This window comes from Schistocerca nitens, chromosome 2 (genome assembly GCF_023898315.1).
Source record: "Schistocerca nitens isolate TAMUIC-IGC-003100 chromosome 2, iqSchNite1.1, whole genome shotgun sequence".
NCBI lineage: Eukaryota > Metazoa > Arthropoda > Insecta > Orthoptera > Acrididae > Schistocerca > Schistocerca nitens.
The window spans coordinates 687517229-687535433 of record NC_064615.1 but is presented as its reverse complement, the minus strand read 5'-3'; the positions used below and the strand labels follow the sequence as shown (position 1 = coordinate 687535433).

Sequence of the window (18205 nt, the reverse complement as noted above, 5' to 3'; positions counted from 1 at the left end):
TTTCATTCGTTCCTTAATGCATTATGATCTCTCAGAGTGCATCCTTTTACTTTCCTTAACTTTACGGTATATTAATAATTTTTACTTATAGACCGTCTGACAGCAACTGAATAAAACACAATTTTAGTGCCATACGCGTTTCGCCTTTATTTTCTGCAAGGCATCATCAGTGGCCTGGAATATGTACATATGTTAGCTATTTTATTTACATTTTTGTCATTGTGCCTATAGGTTATAAACAGTTCTGGTGGTTGGTATTTCCTATTAAGTAGTAATGTTTTGAACTGTACTTACAGGTTGCGTGGACTATTTCCTACATATTACTCTCCTGTTGCATTTCTGGTGTTGTTCTTCTTCTTATGAACGCCAATTTGCGGTTTTTTCCCATTCCACAACACTATGCACTGAACGCTTGTTTTAAAGCAATGTTTTGGTTTCTGTTGCCGATTGTCAAATGTTTTTACCAAAGATCGAATGTTATTGCCAAACTTATGAGTGTAACTATTGAAGTATCTGTGGTCTGTTCGTGTATGCATTTGTGTGTGCGTTTGTGTATGTGTGTGTGTGTGTGTGTGTGTGTGTGTGTGTGTGTGTTTTGGTGTGATATACACTCCTGGAAATGGAAAAAAGAACACATTGACACCGGTGTGTCAGACCCACCATACTTGCTCCGGACACTACGAGAGGGCTGTACAAGCAATGATCACACGCACGGCACAGCGGACACACCTGGAACCGCGGTGTTGGCCGTCGAATGGCGCTAGCTGCGCAGCATTTGTGCACCGCCGCCGTCAGTGGCAGCCAGTTTGCCGTGGCATACGGAGCTCCATCGCAGTCTTTAACACTGGTAGCATGCCGCGACAGCGTGGACGTGAACCGTATGTGCAGTTGACGGACTTTGAGCGAGGGCGTATAGTGGGCATGCGGGAGGCCGGGTGGACGTACCGCCGAATTGCTCAACACGTGGGGCGTGAGGTCTCCACAGTACATCGATGTTGTCGCCAGTGGTCGGCGGAAGGTGCACGTGCCCGTCGACCTGGGACCGGACCGCAGCGACGCACGGATGCACGCCAAGACCGTAGGATCCTACGCAGTGCCGTAGGGGACCGCACCGCCACTTCCCAGCAAATTAGGGACACTGTTGCTCCTGGGGTATCGGCGAGGACCATTCGCAACCGTCTCCATGAAGCTGGGCTACGGTCCCGCACACCGTTAGGCCGTCTTCCGCTCACGCCCCAACATCGTGCAGCCCGCCTCCAGTGGTGTCGCGACAGGCGTGAATGGAGGGACGAATGGAGACGTGTCGTCTTCAGCGATGAGAGTCGCTTCTGCCATGGTGCCAATGATGGTCGTATGCGTGTTTGGCGCCGTGCAGGTGAGCGCCACAATCAGGACTGCATACGACCGAGGCACACAGGGCCAACACCCGGCATCATGGTGTGGGGAGCGATCTCCTACACTGGCCGTACACCACTGGTGATCGTCGAGGGGACACTGAATAGTGCACGGTACATCCAAACCGTCATCGAACCCATCGTTCTACCATTCCTAGACCGGCAAGGGAACTTGCTGTTCCAACAGGACAATGCACGTCCGCATGTATCCAGTGCCACCCAACGTGCTCTAGAAGGTGTAAGTCAACTACCCTGGCCAGCAAGATCTCCGGATCTGTCCCCCATTGAGCATGTTTGGGACTGGATGAAGCGTCGTCTCACGCGGTCTGCACGTCCAGCACGAACGCTGGTCCAACTGAGGCGCCAGGTGGAAATGGCATGGCAAGCCGTTCCACAGGACTACATCCAGCATCTCTACGATCGTCTCCATGGGAGAATAGCAGCCTGCATTGCTGCGAAAGGTGGATATACACTGTACTAGTGCCGACATTGTGCATGCTCTGTTGCCTGTGTCTATGTGCCTGTGGTTCTGTCAGTGTGATCATGTGATGTATCTGACCCCAGGAATGTGTCAATAAAGTTTCCCCTTCCTGGGACAATGAATTCACGGTGTTCTTATTTCAATTTCCAGGAGTGTATATTTTTTTGTGCCGATATATATTTTTTTGTGATGTGTGTGTGTGTGTGTGTGTGTGTGTGTGTGTGTGTGTGTCTGTCTGTCTCCAGATGATGTGGGGAAGAGTTTTCTTTTTTTTCTTTTTTTATGTTTTTTATTATTTTTTGTTTTGTGTTATCATTTCCTTTTCTAAGTGTAGTAGGGAGCCTGTGCTGATGTGTGTTTGTTCATTTATCACATGTTTGTTTTCTGCTATGGCTTTCTGGATGTGGAAGTTTTCTTGCATTTGTACAAGATGTTTGTCATGGTTGCTTATTCTCATTATTTTCATTTCTTGTTCCATGTTTGTAGGATGATGGTTGTAGTGTTTTAAATGCTCTGCAAATGTAGAATGGTTTGTTTCATACTTCCAACATCTGATATGTTCTTTGTATCTTGTTTGAAAATTCCTGCATGTCATGCCTATGTATACTGCATCACAACTTTGACATTCAAGTTTATATATTCCTGATTGTTGGAATTGCAGAAAATAAAGGCGAAATGCGTATGGCACTAAAATTGTGTTTTATTCAGTTGCTGTCAGACGGTCCATAAGTAAAAATTATTAATATACCGTAATATTACACGCAACTGAGGAAGACAGGACTATAAAAGTTGAAGATGTTCCTTAACTTTTTTTTTATTTTTTCTGACTGTATCCTTCTTTGGTGTTTCCTGGTTGTTATCCAGGTCTCACTTTAGTATGTGAGCATAGGCGTTGTTATTACCTTGTAGAGTTTTGTCTTACTGTCTTTCTTTGTTTTATTGGCTAATGTTCTACGTATACTGCCACATGAAACATATTCAAATTATTGGAGATGTCATTTTCATATTGATAACATATATTAGATACCTGTTCAAATGATTTTCAATTTAGCATTATTTTAGAACATAGTATGTGCTTTCCTCTAAAAGCCGTACATTTGGTTTCATTTTCTGATATTTTCAAGTTACAGAGTTTACCCATTGAGTCCAAGCGATGAAGAGCAAATTGTAAATCACCATATGTCTTCCATATAATTATTTGAACGTCAGCAAATAGTATAGTATTTAAATGCGTTAAAAACTTTTTAATATTACTGGAGAGTACCAGCGATATATAGACGGTTAAAATTCTAATCAGTCTCGGTCGCAAGGGTTTATTAAAATTAATAATCGTACGTCCAAATGGTTTCGATTTTATCAAAAATTACCTTGAGACCATGTCTCGTCGGATGGTGAAAAGAGTCGACGGCTGGGGCACTGGTCACTGTCGGAGGACACAACTGGTAACTGATCAATCAGGACTGAATAGTATTTTAATCTAAATGTGTATTTCTAGGAACTAAGTTTACCGATTAATCAAAATTTCGTTGTTTAAATACAACTTCTTATGACCTTTAGTAAGATTCTTGTTCTGGTCTCTTTTCAGTTATCTGCCGCACTATTCTAATATTACTGCATGATCACCCTTTTCTAGAACCATTTTGCTCTTCCAATAAGAGGGCGTCAGCTATTCTTTTCAGTCGGTTATTAATTATTGGTGTATGTAATTTATACCTAGTGTTCGACAGTCTTATTCCTCTGTAGTTTTCACAAGCACTTGTAATTCCCTTTTTATAGACTGATGTTTTTTCCGTCACTCTCCAAGAATCAGGTATCATCTGAAAGTTCCAACTTCATTTAACAGATGCAGCAGCCTCAGCTCTAACATTAAAACACAATATTTAATAATTTCTGCTTTAGTATTATCGCATCCTGCTGCTTTTCTATTTTTCATCTGCTTTAATGACTCTTGGGTCTAAGACGGTGCAGTCATGGACTGTGCGGCTGGTCCTGGCGGAGGTTCGAGTCCTCCCTCGGGCATGGGTGTGTGTGTTTGTCCTTAGGATAATTTAGGTTAAGTAGTGTGTAAGCTTAGGGACTGATGACCTTAGCAGTTAAGTCCCATAAGAATTCACACACCGAGCGAGGTGGCGCAGTAGTTAGACACTGGACTCGCATTCGGGGGGACGACGGTTCAATCCCGCGTCCTGGCATCCTGTAGGTTTCCCGTGATTTCCCTAAATCACTCCAGGTAAATGCCGGGATGGTTCCTCTGAAAGGGCACGGCCGACTTCCTTCCCCATCCTTCCCTAATCCGATGAGACCGATGACCTCGCTGTCTGGTCGCCTTCCCCAAAACACACACACATTTTGAACATTAATGACTCTTGTATCTTCCCCAAGGTAATGTTGTCATCTTGGTGTATTTCATCTCTTGTTCTTTGTTCTGGTCTACTTTCATTAGTTCTATTTTATCATTGTTTTCTTATTTCATCCTCTTGTTCTGGTCTATTTTCATTAGCTCTACTTTTTCTACCATAATGCCTGATAGCGTTTTATCCATGCTTCTTTGTATATGACTTGTAATCGTCCAGAATGGTTCTCTTGTCTGTTAAGTTTTTTTCAGGAATTTATATTGCATGTCTTGTCTACTATGTAGATCAATTTCAGTGTTTGATATCATTCTATCACGGGTTCTTGATGAGCTGCTCTCACTATTTTATTTACGGTAGAAGTGTACAAGTTAATGAGAGAACTGAATCGGAGTCGCCAGTAAGCGTATTTGAGGGTATTGTTGTAAAATCCAGTTAGGACTAAGAGCACAGGTCCTCAGAAAATTGAAAAAAATTGACTTTTCTGGCTCTTGCACCAAAGATATTGATATTTTCAAGTAAATTCTACACCGATATTGAATTCTTCATCACTCAGAAACCAGTAATGAGAAAATAAATTAATAAACAGTACTGAAATAGGAATTTCCCAAAGTTTCACCAAGCGTACGTTTGTTTATAAATGTTGCACGTAGTGTTCTCATTGATTTTTTTTTGAGAGACATGCGACAGTTTATCATAAAAGTAGGGGTTCACTGATGGAATGCAAGCACACCAAGTAAAGAGTTAGTAACCCTAGCCGACACCGCGCTGATACCGAGTAACGCAGCGTCCAGTCTTGATAATGACCTCAGTTCGGTGAGGAAGTTACTTGGGTGTATTGTATTTGGCGTCCTGCCCACTCCTCACTTTCGGGTGCTTAAAGGACCCTGCTTTCTCGGATAGTTATACAATAGTTCAAGAGATTCACATTAATGGTTTCTTATTACAATAAAGTTTACTGACAATACTTAACTTTGATTTACAACAACGTGTCGCAAGTTATGGGCGCTATGCAAACAGTCAGGGTCCTTTTCTGTATACAATGTACATGCAGGAGATTAATACAAGGCACAGGTATCAGTATAACAGTTAGGATGTCCGCGTCTTCTACTCTCCGGCTCTACTATTGCCGGTCTGCTACCGTCACGCCGAGGCTGGCGGGAAAGGCACTTATATTCTCTTCTTGTAGAGGCCACTCCTGTCGTGGTGACGTCCTAGTCAGCATGCTGTTGGCTGACGCCGTCTCACAGCCCTCTCTGCTCTTGCGTTGTTTATCTTCGTGCCGGCGTTTGTCGTTAGGCCGGGACTTTGTACACTGCTGGAGCGTCTTATTGATGGCTCGATACCAAACTGTGAGGACATCGACTGCTACGTTTAACCTGTTTCAAAATAGTCCGAGCCACTTTTTGTGGGATTATGAGCAGAAGATTTAGCAGGGTACTCGATGTGTGACAGGGTGCCTGAGTGTTAGCCAAACACATACGTACACTCCTGCGAACACTCCGATTGTCATCTTGTAAGAGGCAGTGTCCACAGTATAGCTCTAGAAGGAAGTGTGAGACTTGCGCAGCACGAATGTTAAAATAACCATCCTCCTGGTTCAAGTTCACGATAACCTGAATGAGTGGGGCCAAGTCATCGAACGAAATACGCCCCCAAACATGACAGCACTGCTTCCGGCCTGCACGGCACCTTACGGGTTTAAAGCTTCACTGGGCCTCGTAGCATTTGGAAAGAGACGAAATCGCCACTCGACGTCGACACTACAAGCCTCTAGTCAGCTACCGTCCGTTTCCTGTGTTGTATGGCCAACTGGAGACGTGCACTTACATTTCCCGAGGTGAGAAATTGACTTCTGGAAGGCAGCTGAGTGGAAATTATTACATGCAGCTCTCTTCGCAATATTCGCTCGTGAACTGGAAGAAACGGACGTGCATTCACTGACGGCAGGAGTTCCTGTCGGGATTGACAGTGTTTGTCACTGCTGAAGCTTGACACTTTTCTTCGGTCCATGTTCTCACGTGTTACGTAACTGGGAGACGAACACCAATTCTTGTAAACACTCTGGACAGTCGCGTTTGTAAACCAGCAAACTAGGAAACTTCATTCACACTGTGGGCACAGGAACGTCCAAAGACGATAACTACTTTCTGCCATTTTGTCGCATCTCCATATAGACCCATATATTGAACTGCGGGCAACCGCAGCCAAGTGTCCATATTGTTACATAAACGCAACAAACACCGCTGTGACTGTAGAAAGTTTATTAAAACCACAAACGGTTTCATCCCAATTTAGGTGCATCCTGAGGTCACCTAAACAGGGGTTGCAAAGAAAGTATTTTCATTTTTTCTTTTTACATAGGCTTAATGAATATTGTTACATGGAGTAGAACAGACCAGCACATTAGGCACTTACATAATTGTGTCTACAACATTATTTAACGCTTTCTTGAAGCCTCTCCTCGTCGTTCACGTCGTTGCTTAAAACCCGCTAGAAGCGTTTGTGAAATAGACAAAATGCGGTGTCCATAAAACAAAATAAAATCATTATGTGGCGCGGGAGAGTGAAATAAGCCCTTCAAAGCGTATGAAACCGTGTATAAAGAACAACAGAAACACACGATAATATCAGCAGCAGGCGATGCGGGTTCAGCCATAAGGAATACTAAACTATCTGGAACCCTATGCAAGCAGACACCGCGGTATCCGAAAACCCAGCGATATGGCGCTAGAAAAATTAGGGATACTGGACCGAACAGCGAAACGTGGTAGAGGGGGAGGTGCTGTACATAAAATAATTACAATTTACATCAGCAGTTGATGTAAAACATGGAATATGGTTGGACAAAAAACTAACACTATCAATGTTGTATGATACAGACCACTATTATTTTTAATGGATATTGTACCTTACATTGTAAGAAACAATGGAGAATTTATAAACAGTAAAAGCTTTTACTCGCAGCAAAATACGTTGTCGAAAATTAGGACAATGGGCTATGTGGATAGGTAGTCAAAATTTCCTACAATATTCCAGTGTCTCAGTTCCGTCTGGATGTTGAAGGTGAGCTGAGGACATTTTTGTAAGGCTCGGAAAGCCGCAATCGCTTCTAAAATACTAAGGTTGGTTCAAAATGGCTCTGAGCAGTATGAGACTTAACATCTGAGGTCATCAGTCCCCTAGAACTTAGAACTACTTAAACCTAACTAACCTAAGGACATCACACACACCCATGCCCGAGGCAGGATTCGAACCTGCGACAGTAGCGGTCGCGCGGTTCCAGACTGTACCGCCTAGAACCGCTTGGCCACCACGGCCGGCTACTAAGGTTGTTACCCTTATTTCCCACATATATGATCTGAATACTCTTGTGTATGTACGTCAGTTATCTGATCTCCTGTGTCCCGTAAATACGCCCTTAATGCTGACCCTGAATTCGTGCAATCGGTATGCTCTTTAAACAGAGTTGAAAAACTTCTGCCGATTTGGCCTATATATCTGGTTTCAAAATGCAGTAGACGTACGATGACTTAAACTTAAACCTCTCACTCACCCTTCTTCCTCTCATTGTTTACCGTACGTTATTTGCTTCGCCGATTCTGCGGAAATTTCTTGTAACTCCAGTTGATTTTCAACAGTCTTCTGTAGAGCCACGTCCCACTGGCTTAGAGTCTCTTCTCTTCCGGTTTTTTCACTATACATGTCTCACTGCCACCCCACGCTGTGCTCCAAACGTATGTTCTCAGAAATTTGTTCCTCAGTTTAAGGCCTATGTTTGATACCAGTAGACTCCTCTTTACATGAGGCACACTGATTCTTAGGTCCTCCTTGCTTTTTCCGTCTTGGGTAACAGAATTCCTTAACTTTGTCTTCCACGTGACCTCCAGTTTCTAGTTTAAGTTTCTCGCTGTTCACATTTCTGGTACTTCTCATTACTGTTGCGTTTTTCGCATTTACTTCCAATCCATATTTTGTGCTCATTAGACTGGTCATTCCGTTCAACAGATCCCAAGCTGATCTACACTCTCACTAAGGGCAGCTATGTCGTCAGCGAAACTTATCATTGATATCCTTTTACCATGAACTTTGATCCCACTCTTGGACCTTTCTTTTATTCCCATTCCTTCAATGTATAGATTGAACAGCATTTCGTTCTTCGTCTTTCAGTTTTATTATTCCCGCTAGCTCCCCTTCACACTGTCAGTTGCTTTATCTGTATGACAGATCTTTTGAGTGTGACATGATTTTTCTTCAGTCTTGCCACCATTACCAAGTTCAAAGTTAGAACATGTCTGTGGTGCCTTTACCTTCCTAGACCAAATGATCGTCATCTAACAGATTTTCAGTTTTCTTCTCCATTCTTCTGTATATTATTGTTGTCAATAGCTGTGGTGCATGAGCTCTTAAGCTAATTGTCCTTTATTTGCCGCACCTACCTGACGTTGCTACCTTCTGAATTGTGTGGATGATATTTTCCGGAAGTCAGAAAGTACGTCGTCGCTATCATAGATTCTACGCACCAACTTCAATAATCACTTGGTTTCCATTTCGCACAGTGATTTCACAAACTTCGATGGAATATTGTGCATGCCTTCTGCCTTTTCTGATTCCTAGTCTTCCACAGCTCTGTTAAGGCCCTCCTCTAATTGTGGATCTCCTACGTCTCCCTTATCAACTCCAAATCTTCTTCCATCAAGTCATCAGACAATTCGTCCGCCTCCCAGAGGCCTTCACTGTACTCTTTCCACCTACCAGCCCTTTCTCCTCCGTTTAACAGCGGAAATCCCATTGTACTCTTAATCTTGTCACCTTTACATTTAATGTCACCCAAGGTTGTTTTGACTCTTCTATATGCTGAGTCAGTCCTTGTGCTGGTCTTGTCTGTTTCGATTTCCAGCAGTCATTTCACATTGGCTGCCCGGCACTTCCTATTAATTTAATTCCTAAATTAGCCATATTGCTGTTACTTTCCCCGTATTTATGTTTGAATGTCCAACATTTGTAATTACCTTTTTCAGAGAGTTCCAATCGCCAACAGCTAAGCCAGCTTCTGTTGTTTTTCTTATTGCAGATCCAGATCCTTAGCGAACTTCAAACACATCTCATACGTCTCGTAATTTCTCCCTACCATAGTATCCCACTTTCTTCGACACCGATTCTTCCAGAAGATTCTTTTGAACTTGAGTCTGCTCTTCATCATATTTAGTAAATTGTGATTGGAGTCTATGTCTTCCCATGGGTTCGCTTTAAATTCAGTTCATGATTTCGGAATGCCTGTGTGACTATGATGTAATCCAGTTGGAATACCTGTGTCTCCGGGTACTTCCAAATATACGCCCCCCTCTTGAGATTCATGAACCAGATATTCTCCATTACCATCTAAAACTTATTGCTGCACGCAGTTAGTCTTTTTCCTCTCTCATTCATACTGCTAATCCTATATTCTCCCGTAACGCTTCCTTCTATTTCTTTTCCTATAACCGCATTCCAGTCCTCCATGATTACTGGATTTTCATCTCTATTTATGTACTGAATTGCACGTTCTACATCCACATATACTTTATCTCTTCATCTGTGCTTGCGGCATCGGTTTGTATACGTAAGCTATTATTGTCAACTTTGGTTTGCTGTCGAATCTGATGACAACAACCTATCACTCAACTGTTCACAGCAGCCCTACTTTCCCATTCATAACTATATCCCGGAAAAAAAAATTGAGATAACAGCGACGGCACTGTAATGGTTTCTAGCAAATCTCGATTTACTTCTGGAGGATGGATACACACACAAAAATATTAAATCAATTTATTAAAGTGTGAAGTCTGTAATATACTTAACTGGGAAACAATCCACGTCCACAGGAATGTCTATGTATTCGTTACTGCCGCAGAACACTTTATCACTTGATACAATACATAATGAAAGTCTCTTCTCAACGTACAATTGGCTATGAACTTCGATTGGCACTTCTGACTTCTAATGCTGCTCTCGCTGCTGGATCTGACGTCAGATGATGCTGTGGTCGTAAGCGATGATCCAGACCGGGCAGAGCGACGCTGCGCTCCGACGTAAGTACACTTCCAGCAGCAGCGGCTTGTGGAACGTCCTCAGGTCGTGTCTTCCCCGTCGTCTCTCATTCGTAGAAGCGTCAGGCAGCGACTGTTCTTGCTTGTGGTTTCGGGGACCTCGTTCTCCCGATGACACCACAATAACAAATGCTACTCCCATTACACCACTATACGCTGCTGTTGATATTACCCTGTATTCGACTGTCTGGAAATCCTTGTCTTCTTTCCATTTCATTTCACTAACAGCGTCTAAACATTGAACCTTTGCATTACCCTTTTTAAATATTCTAGCCTTCCTACTACGTTTAAACATCTGACATTCCCTGCTCTGACTCATAGAATGTGGTTATTCAATCTGTTTCTCACGGCCCCGTCCCCCTTCACAGTTCCCTTTCGGATATCCGAATGGCGGACTTACCCGGAATCTTTTGCCAATGGAGATATCATCTTGACTCTTTGTTAATCTAAGGTCCTGTGGTTGCATCTTCCTGCCACTGATCATTGCTGATTCTTCCGCCTTTAGACGCAGCTGTGCACCTCAAGGACAAGACAGTGCTGTGAACTTCTGCCCGCTCTTCCGCCCTCATTGACAAGGCAGCTGGTTTGCTGGTATTCGGCCACCAATGCTGATGATTTTTATTCAGAATTTAACCAGTGGTTAGATTCTAATGCGGGACACAGGAGGAGTTGATTACTAGTGAAAGACTCTTCTGCAGCTAGCTGTTGTAATCTGTCTGTGTTGGAGACTATGATCGTGGTAATGGGCTTTCCTTTTGAAGAGTGAACGCATTTATCGCGATGCGTAAACTCACAGGTTGACAGCCTCAAAAACCTCATCAGCTATATCTAGAGCCCGTGTGTGTTTTGAAAAGTGGAGTGCAGTGCGCAGTTAGTGCAAATAGAACTACTGGGCTGATCTTTTACCATCAAACCATAACTTCTGACAGACGTATGCTGCAGTCTTTTCCTCAGAGAACTAACAAATAACGAAAAGACCTACGCTTATTTCATGCACCACAATGCGAAAGGATACACAGCCAGTGCATCTATGACAGTTCTTTTGGTGATAAAGTATACTTAGATCTTTTAGATACTTACTAGTTCTCTGAAATGTTTCAGTACATTGTCCAAATACGTATTAGATGTTATATAATGGTGGAAAAAAGTCGGTCCAGTATCTTAAGTAGCACTAATTGCACACCACCCTCCTGTTTTGACATCATGCTGAGGCTTCTGATGAGGATTTTCGAAACTGCAAAGTCTTTTGTTCTCCATGTTCATGTGCCGTACAACAATGAATGTTGGCAAGATCCACCAGTACAAGCTCTACCTCACAGACTGCAATTTCCATCTGCAGTACTAGTACTGACAGACTGGACTAATCAATCTGTGCATTGCCATTACTTTGGACAGTTGCACTCTGAATTTGTGTACAGCTGTAAGTTCGTATGGTTCCAAGGCCAGTACCAATTCGAATAAAATGATTTGGGCATTACGCACTGTCATTTTTAAAAGCAGTACAGCAACTAAACTGCCGACATTTCGACCGACTTTTCAGCATTTCTGTTCAGGGCGGTTAACTGAAGAGGACCACTGCGAAGTTGGTCGAAACTTCGGAAATTTAGTTGCTTTAGTGTTTTATGATGACGCGGCGTAATACTCAACATAATTTTATCATGTACAGCTGAGTAAGCTGATGCTAAATGGCACACCGATATTTTTGAGTCTCTTTCCGATGCCACTTCTATTTTCGGTTTAAGAAGTTATGCCATCTGCCACACTGATCGAGGAAAGGGGGTCACAGCGTCTTGAAATTCCTGTGCAACACCGATGACTGATCTTTTATCTTTCGTGAAATACTCTGAAAGCTTCTTGTTCTTCTTTTTAGGATTACGTTCCTCAGTCGGTAAAAACGGAACCTTTATAGGTTGAAAGGTATGTGCTAAGGTCTGATCAGGGTAGATCCAGAAAATAAAGTCGATAGTTGCCACCGCAAGGTGATATGAGTATAATATCTTTGAGTAGGAGGATCTTTGATGTTTAAGAGAGCCGGGTGCGCTCAGTAAAAAACTCTGTCGTCGCAGCTAGGTGCTCCAAGGAAGCAGATGTGTTATGACAGCTTTAAGTTAGGATTCGTGCTACGCAGTTTTCAGGTTGTACACTGAGCAAACTTGAGCACGTTAATGGGAGAAGCTATAAAATGATTTAAAAATGTTTTTTGTTAGATAATGTTCGAGTTAGGATTTGCATGTCCGAGTTTTGACGCAGTAAGCGTTTTGTAAAATTGTTTGTAAGAGTGAGTCATGCTATATATATATATATATATATATATATATATATATATATATATATATATATAGAGAGAGAGAGAGAGAGAGAGAGTTAAAAATGTAAATCTTATACAAAAATTACCATTTCCAACATCTAACAGCCTGAATCATAATCCACACCCTTTGTTTGTATTGAATATGAAAATGAATAGTAAAGTAAAGTTACCCACCAAATGAAAGAATATAAAGAAATGAGGCCTCTACTCAATATATATGTGCAGTTCATGGTTTGAAATCGATTTTGGTATAACTAAAATTATCAGAGCAAAGTTATTTCAAATAACTAATTTTATGCCATTGCACAACTGGAATTATTCAAGTCAAAATATAATTTCATTAAGTAAACGTCAGGGCAAAAAGTTAATTTTTCAGTACCATCATGCCACTGCACAAATGGCACTATTCTCTTAAACTTGATTGCTGACACAAATACATGTTTCGTTACTGGCAAAATGGTGGAGTGCACGAAACAAGTTCACAGGCGCAGTCAGATGCAGGTTTGCTGAATGATAATTTTGGAACAATTTTACCTTTGATACTTTCACTAATTAAAAAGGAAACAGTTTTGGGTTAGATACTTTCACTTTTAAAGATAATTTTGGACATGATACTTTCAAGGTTCACTTTGTTGTCTGTCTGTCTGTCTGTCTGTCTGACTGTTCAAAACCCTTTTTCTCAGAAACAGGTAGACGTATAAAGTTGAAATTTGAATCACATATAAGGTCTTCGGTTCCTTGTCGAAGCAAGAAAACGTTGAAGTCAGTGCAATCAAAATATACAGCCATTTATGTCACACATTTTGAAATTCGCAGAACTCACTTATTAAAACTTGGGGATACTTCTTCTTGAGCTAGTATTATGAAATTGGGCAAGAAATACTTGTACGATACAAGTGAAGGAAAATAATTAAATAATTATGAATTTGTAATTATGTAACCCGAAAAAAGATATTCCTTTACTCATTTGTTAGCCGATTTCAAAATTGGAATTAAAACATTCTAGAAAGTCTTCCATTGTGGCACCAATATCTTCCCATTATCATATTTGTTAACAGGCCAAAATCGAAGAGATCCTTGATTTGTGGAATGGGTGAACTGGCTGTGTACATAACTAAGTTTGTATGGAACCCTGAGTGGGCGAATACTACTCGACCTGACCAGTTTTTTTTTCCTCACTCCCCTCATTGTTTTGATGCTATCCACCACGAATTCCTGTTCATCTGAAAGTAGCGCTTGCATCCAACACCCTCAATTTTTTGTTGGATGTAGTTCAATCCGTGTCTCCTCCTGCAGCTTTTACCCTCTTTAGCTCCCTCTAGAACCATCGAAGCTATTCCTTGATGTCTTAACACATGACCTGTCATCCTATCATTTCTTCTTGTCAACGCTTTCCACATGTTCCTGTCTCCACTGAATCGCGCAGATCCTCCCAATTTCTGATGCATCACGTCTTTAGGACCCCACATACGGGTGACTCATCAGAACGATCCGTCGTATGGGCGACCGATAAGCTTCATAGATCGCGCGTGTGTACGCAGATCGCAGCGATCGGCCGCTGATCTCTGGACCCATTGAATTCCCAGGCAATGTGGTGGATTGCATGCGGTTCGTTCACGCAATATGACTGCCTGGTTGGTAAGCAGCAGTGTGGTGCAATGTGGTTGCGACTCGTTTTTCTCTTTATTAAGAGTGATTGTGCAGTTTTGTTCCGTTTCACTTTGTCCACATTGAGTAAGAAATTTACGGTAGAATTTATAGTTATCGAGGAACCAGGAACTACCCTGAGAAGTGAAGTGGAAGCCAGAGTTTCCATTTGCATTAAGAAGTAATACATAATACAGCACCCTGTTTTGCAGTGAATAACATTGTGAAGCTTGTGCTATAAAAGTAGAATTGATGGTAACTTCATAGTAATAATCGCGATACAGTGGCTCCCTCTTATCATTTTGAGTTATTTATGAAATAATTATAAGCATTATTAATATTTGTAACTTCTAACCAGAATGACGCATGTGCCTATTGTAATGTTAAGAGGACACTTACAATGTTAGGGGAAATCTGATTAACAGTTACAGTCAAGTTCCTTATCATTTGATATAATCTAACTCTCCTTCAAACAGTTTATGACAAGAGTTACAGTAATCGGCAGTGCTGCTGTTAATAATAACTTTATAGACACACCCAGTAAATTATTCAAACACTTGCAGTTAAACTATAATACTAATGCTTAAAAATGGAATTGTGGACTAATAAAAGTAAAACGAATTACATTGGCACACGGAAAAGAAGCACACAATCCATTTGGGGCCATTGAATAATCTAATACATTCTGTAAAGTAGCCTACAGTTCCCAAGAAAACAATTCAAACCCAGTTTCATAATCTATAATTGCGATTTATTCTAAATTTGTGTTTAACAAGTATTTGTGTATAATACTGACTGGAATTGCTTGGCAAATCGCTCGTGTATAGGGTGTCAAGGCAAGCGACATTGTATGCGACGGATCACTGCAGTCAGTCTCTCGTGTGTGCGTCCCTCTAAACGCTTCGATTCTCTTATTTTCAGCCTAAGGTAATTAAAATTTGACATATTGTGATATGTTTGGCCTGTGTGCTGCAGGGAATCCACATCGGGTCTCCAGCGGAGGACCTGCAGTACTTGTTTCACACGAGCGCCAGCCTGGAGGTGCTGCGCGACCACACGCAGGGCCTGCTGGCCGAATACCACGCCGTGCTGCAGCGCACGCTGCGCGCCCTGGGGCTGCAGCGGCAGGCGGACGGCTACCCGCTCGAGCAGCTGCTGCGAGACATGGACCACTTCGGCATGATCGCCGTCTTCGTATCTTTCACTATGCTGCCTTTTATGCTCAATTTCGGCGAAATGGAATTTGCAATAGATACTTCGGACGATCAGTTTGAAGAGAAATCCAAGAAATTCTATGAGAAGAGTTGGCGGAACGACAGATACCTTGCATATCTTCAACATCTTTTGCCTGTCTTCGATTCGAAAGGGCTCCTTGACCAGAAAGTTTGATTCGATAAAAAATATAGGGGTAATCAAGTAGTTATATTGGTTCCCATCTGTTTACACGTTGCGTATACTGAGCGAGGCTGCCCGGGGTGGCCGAGCGGTTCTAGGCGCTTCAGTGTGGAACCGCGCGACCGCTACGGTCGCAGGTTCGAATCCTGCCTCGGGCATGGATGTGTATGATGTCCATAGGTTAGTTAGGTTTAAGTAGATCTAAGTCTAGGGGACTGATGACCTCAGATGTTAAAGTCCCATAGTGCTTAGAGCCATTTGAGCCATAAGACTCGTCGTGTATAGAATCTCCTTATGTGGAAGGACGAAAATATTGATTCAGCAATTATACAATTAATAGTTGCTCTGTATATTTCCCGTGATAATGTCGCAATAAAGATAACTTTAGGAAACAGTTAGGAATCTATGTTCAGAATATAGACAGCTAGTTTTCACTTGGGGACCTACATCCTGAACGGTGCCCACATACAAAAAGGTAGCGTTTTTACAATACGCCCTTACATATTACACAATTTCGTTGATCGTGTAACATTAGTAAGACGAAAGGAGCACAATGACTGGCGTGTATAAATCAGTGAACATCACAGAGATAAAACAATTGTAACATTAGTAAGACGATAGGAGCACAATGACTGGTGTGTATAAATCAGTGAACATCACAGAGATAAAACAATACGTGCTCAGTGGTTTGTATGTTAAACTTCTGAAGTGTTCGCAGAAATAGCAGGAGCAACGATTGGAAAAAGCTTCGATGGTATAAATGAGGATCCACTCAATGTTAATTCTCAATAATGGAGGCAAATAAGCCAGAAAAAAATGAAAAGAATTTCCTAGTATTCACAATAAAAAATGGCGCACGTACATGTCGATTAAATGTATATTGAAAGAATAAATATTTATTTTAACATGCTGTGAAATTGTTCTATTTTAATTGTACTGAGTCCTAAATTATATATGCTAGTTATACACTGAAGAGCCAAAACATAAAAAAATTAAAAAACTTGTATAGCCATCCGTATTCAAATACAGAGACATGTAAACAGGCAGAATACGGCGCTGCTGTCGGCAACGCCCATGTAAGACAAGTGACTGGCGCAATTGGTCGATCGGTTACTGCTGTTACAATGGTAGGTCATCAAGATTTAAGTGAGCTTCAACGTGGTATAATAGTCAGTGCACGAGCAATGGGACACAGCACACGGCACAGCATACAATGGTAGGTCATCAAGATTTAAGTGAGCTTCAACATGGTATTATAGTCGGTGCACGAGCAATGGGACACAGCATACAGCATCTCAGAGATATCAATGAAGTGGGGGTTTTCCCATTCGACCATTTCACAAGCATACCATGAATATCAGGAATCCGGTGATACATCACATCTCCAACATCACTGCAGCCGGAAAAAGATCCTACAAGATCAGGACCAATGACGACTGAAGAGAATCATTCAACGTGACAGAAATGCAATCCTACCGCAAATTGCTGCAGATTTCAATGCTGGGGCATCAACAATTATCAGCGTGGGAACCATTCAACGGAACATCATCGATGTGGGCTTTTGGAGCTGACGGCCCACTCTTGTACCCTTGATAACTCCATGACACAAAGCTTTATGCCTTGCCTGGGCCCATCAACACCAACAATGGACTGTTGATGACTGGAAACATGTTGCCTGGTAGGACGGTCTCGTTTTAAGTTCTATCGAGCAGACTGATTGACGTGTACGGGTATCGAGACAACCTCATGTATCCATGGACCCCGCATGTCAACAAGGGACTGTTGAATCTGGTGGAGGCTCTATAATGTTGTGGGTCGTGTGCAGTTGGAGCGACGTGAGACCCCTGATACGTCTAGACACAACTCTGACAAGTATCCTGTCTGATGACCTGCATCCAGCCATGTCCATTGTGCATTCGACGGATTTGGGCATTCCAGCAAGACAATGCGACACCCCAAAAATTCAGTATTGCTACAGAGTGGCTCCAGGAGCACTCTTCTGAGTTTAAACACTTACACTGGGCACCAAGCTATAGAGACATGAACATTGTTGAGCATATTTGCGATGCCTTGCAACGTGCTGTTCAGAAAAGATCTTCAGTCCCTCGTACTTTACGGATTTATGGACAGCACTGCAAGATTCATGGCGTGAACTCCCTCCAGCACTACTTCAGACGTTAGCTGAGTCCATACCATGTAGTGTTGCTGCACTTACTGCGTGTTTATGAGTTCTACACGATCTTAGGCAGGTATACCAGTTTCTTTGGCTCTTCAGTTCCATCTCATTGGCCTTTTGGGAGCTACACATACGAACAAGAAGTAACAGCTGCCTGAATCTCCTCATACTTATCGTAGTGACCGTATTAAGACGTGTCTAAAGTGATACGCTATGATTTAAGCGAGAAACATCATCCAACGCGAGCCACTACCAGAACTGATACATGTATGGAAGTGAAATAGGCAAATACTTCGATGATGGAGGAACCTCTGCGTATGAGAGTCACAATATAACTTTGAGTTAGAAAGTTTGCTTCGACAGG

The 18205-nt window shown here is 42.1% G+C and overlaps 1 protein-coding gene across 2 annotated transcripts in view; it reads left to right on the top strand.

The window, feature by feature from the left end:
* LOC126236841 (uncharacterized) overlaps positions 1–16524 on the top strand; it is a 40037-nt gene extending 23513 nt beyond the window's left edge. For both annotated transcript variants that reach the window (XM_049946443.1, XM_049946444.1), the window contains exon 3: positions 15246–16524. In XM_049946443.1, coding sequence (XP_049802400.1) covers positions 15246–15659 — 414 coding nt within the window. In that variant the 3' untranslated portion in view covers positions 15660–16524. The remainder of the gene's footprint in view (positions 1–15245) is intronic.
* Positions 16525–18205: the final 1681 nt, after the last annotated feature.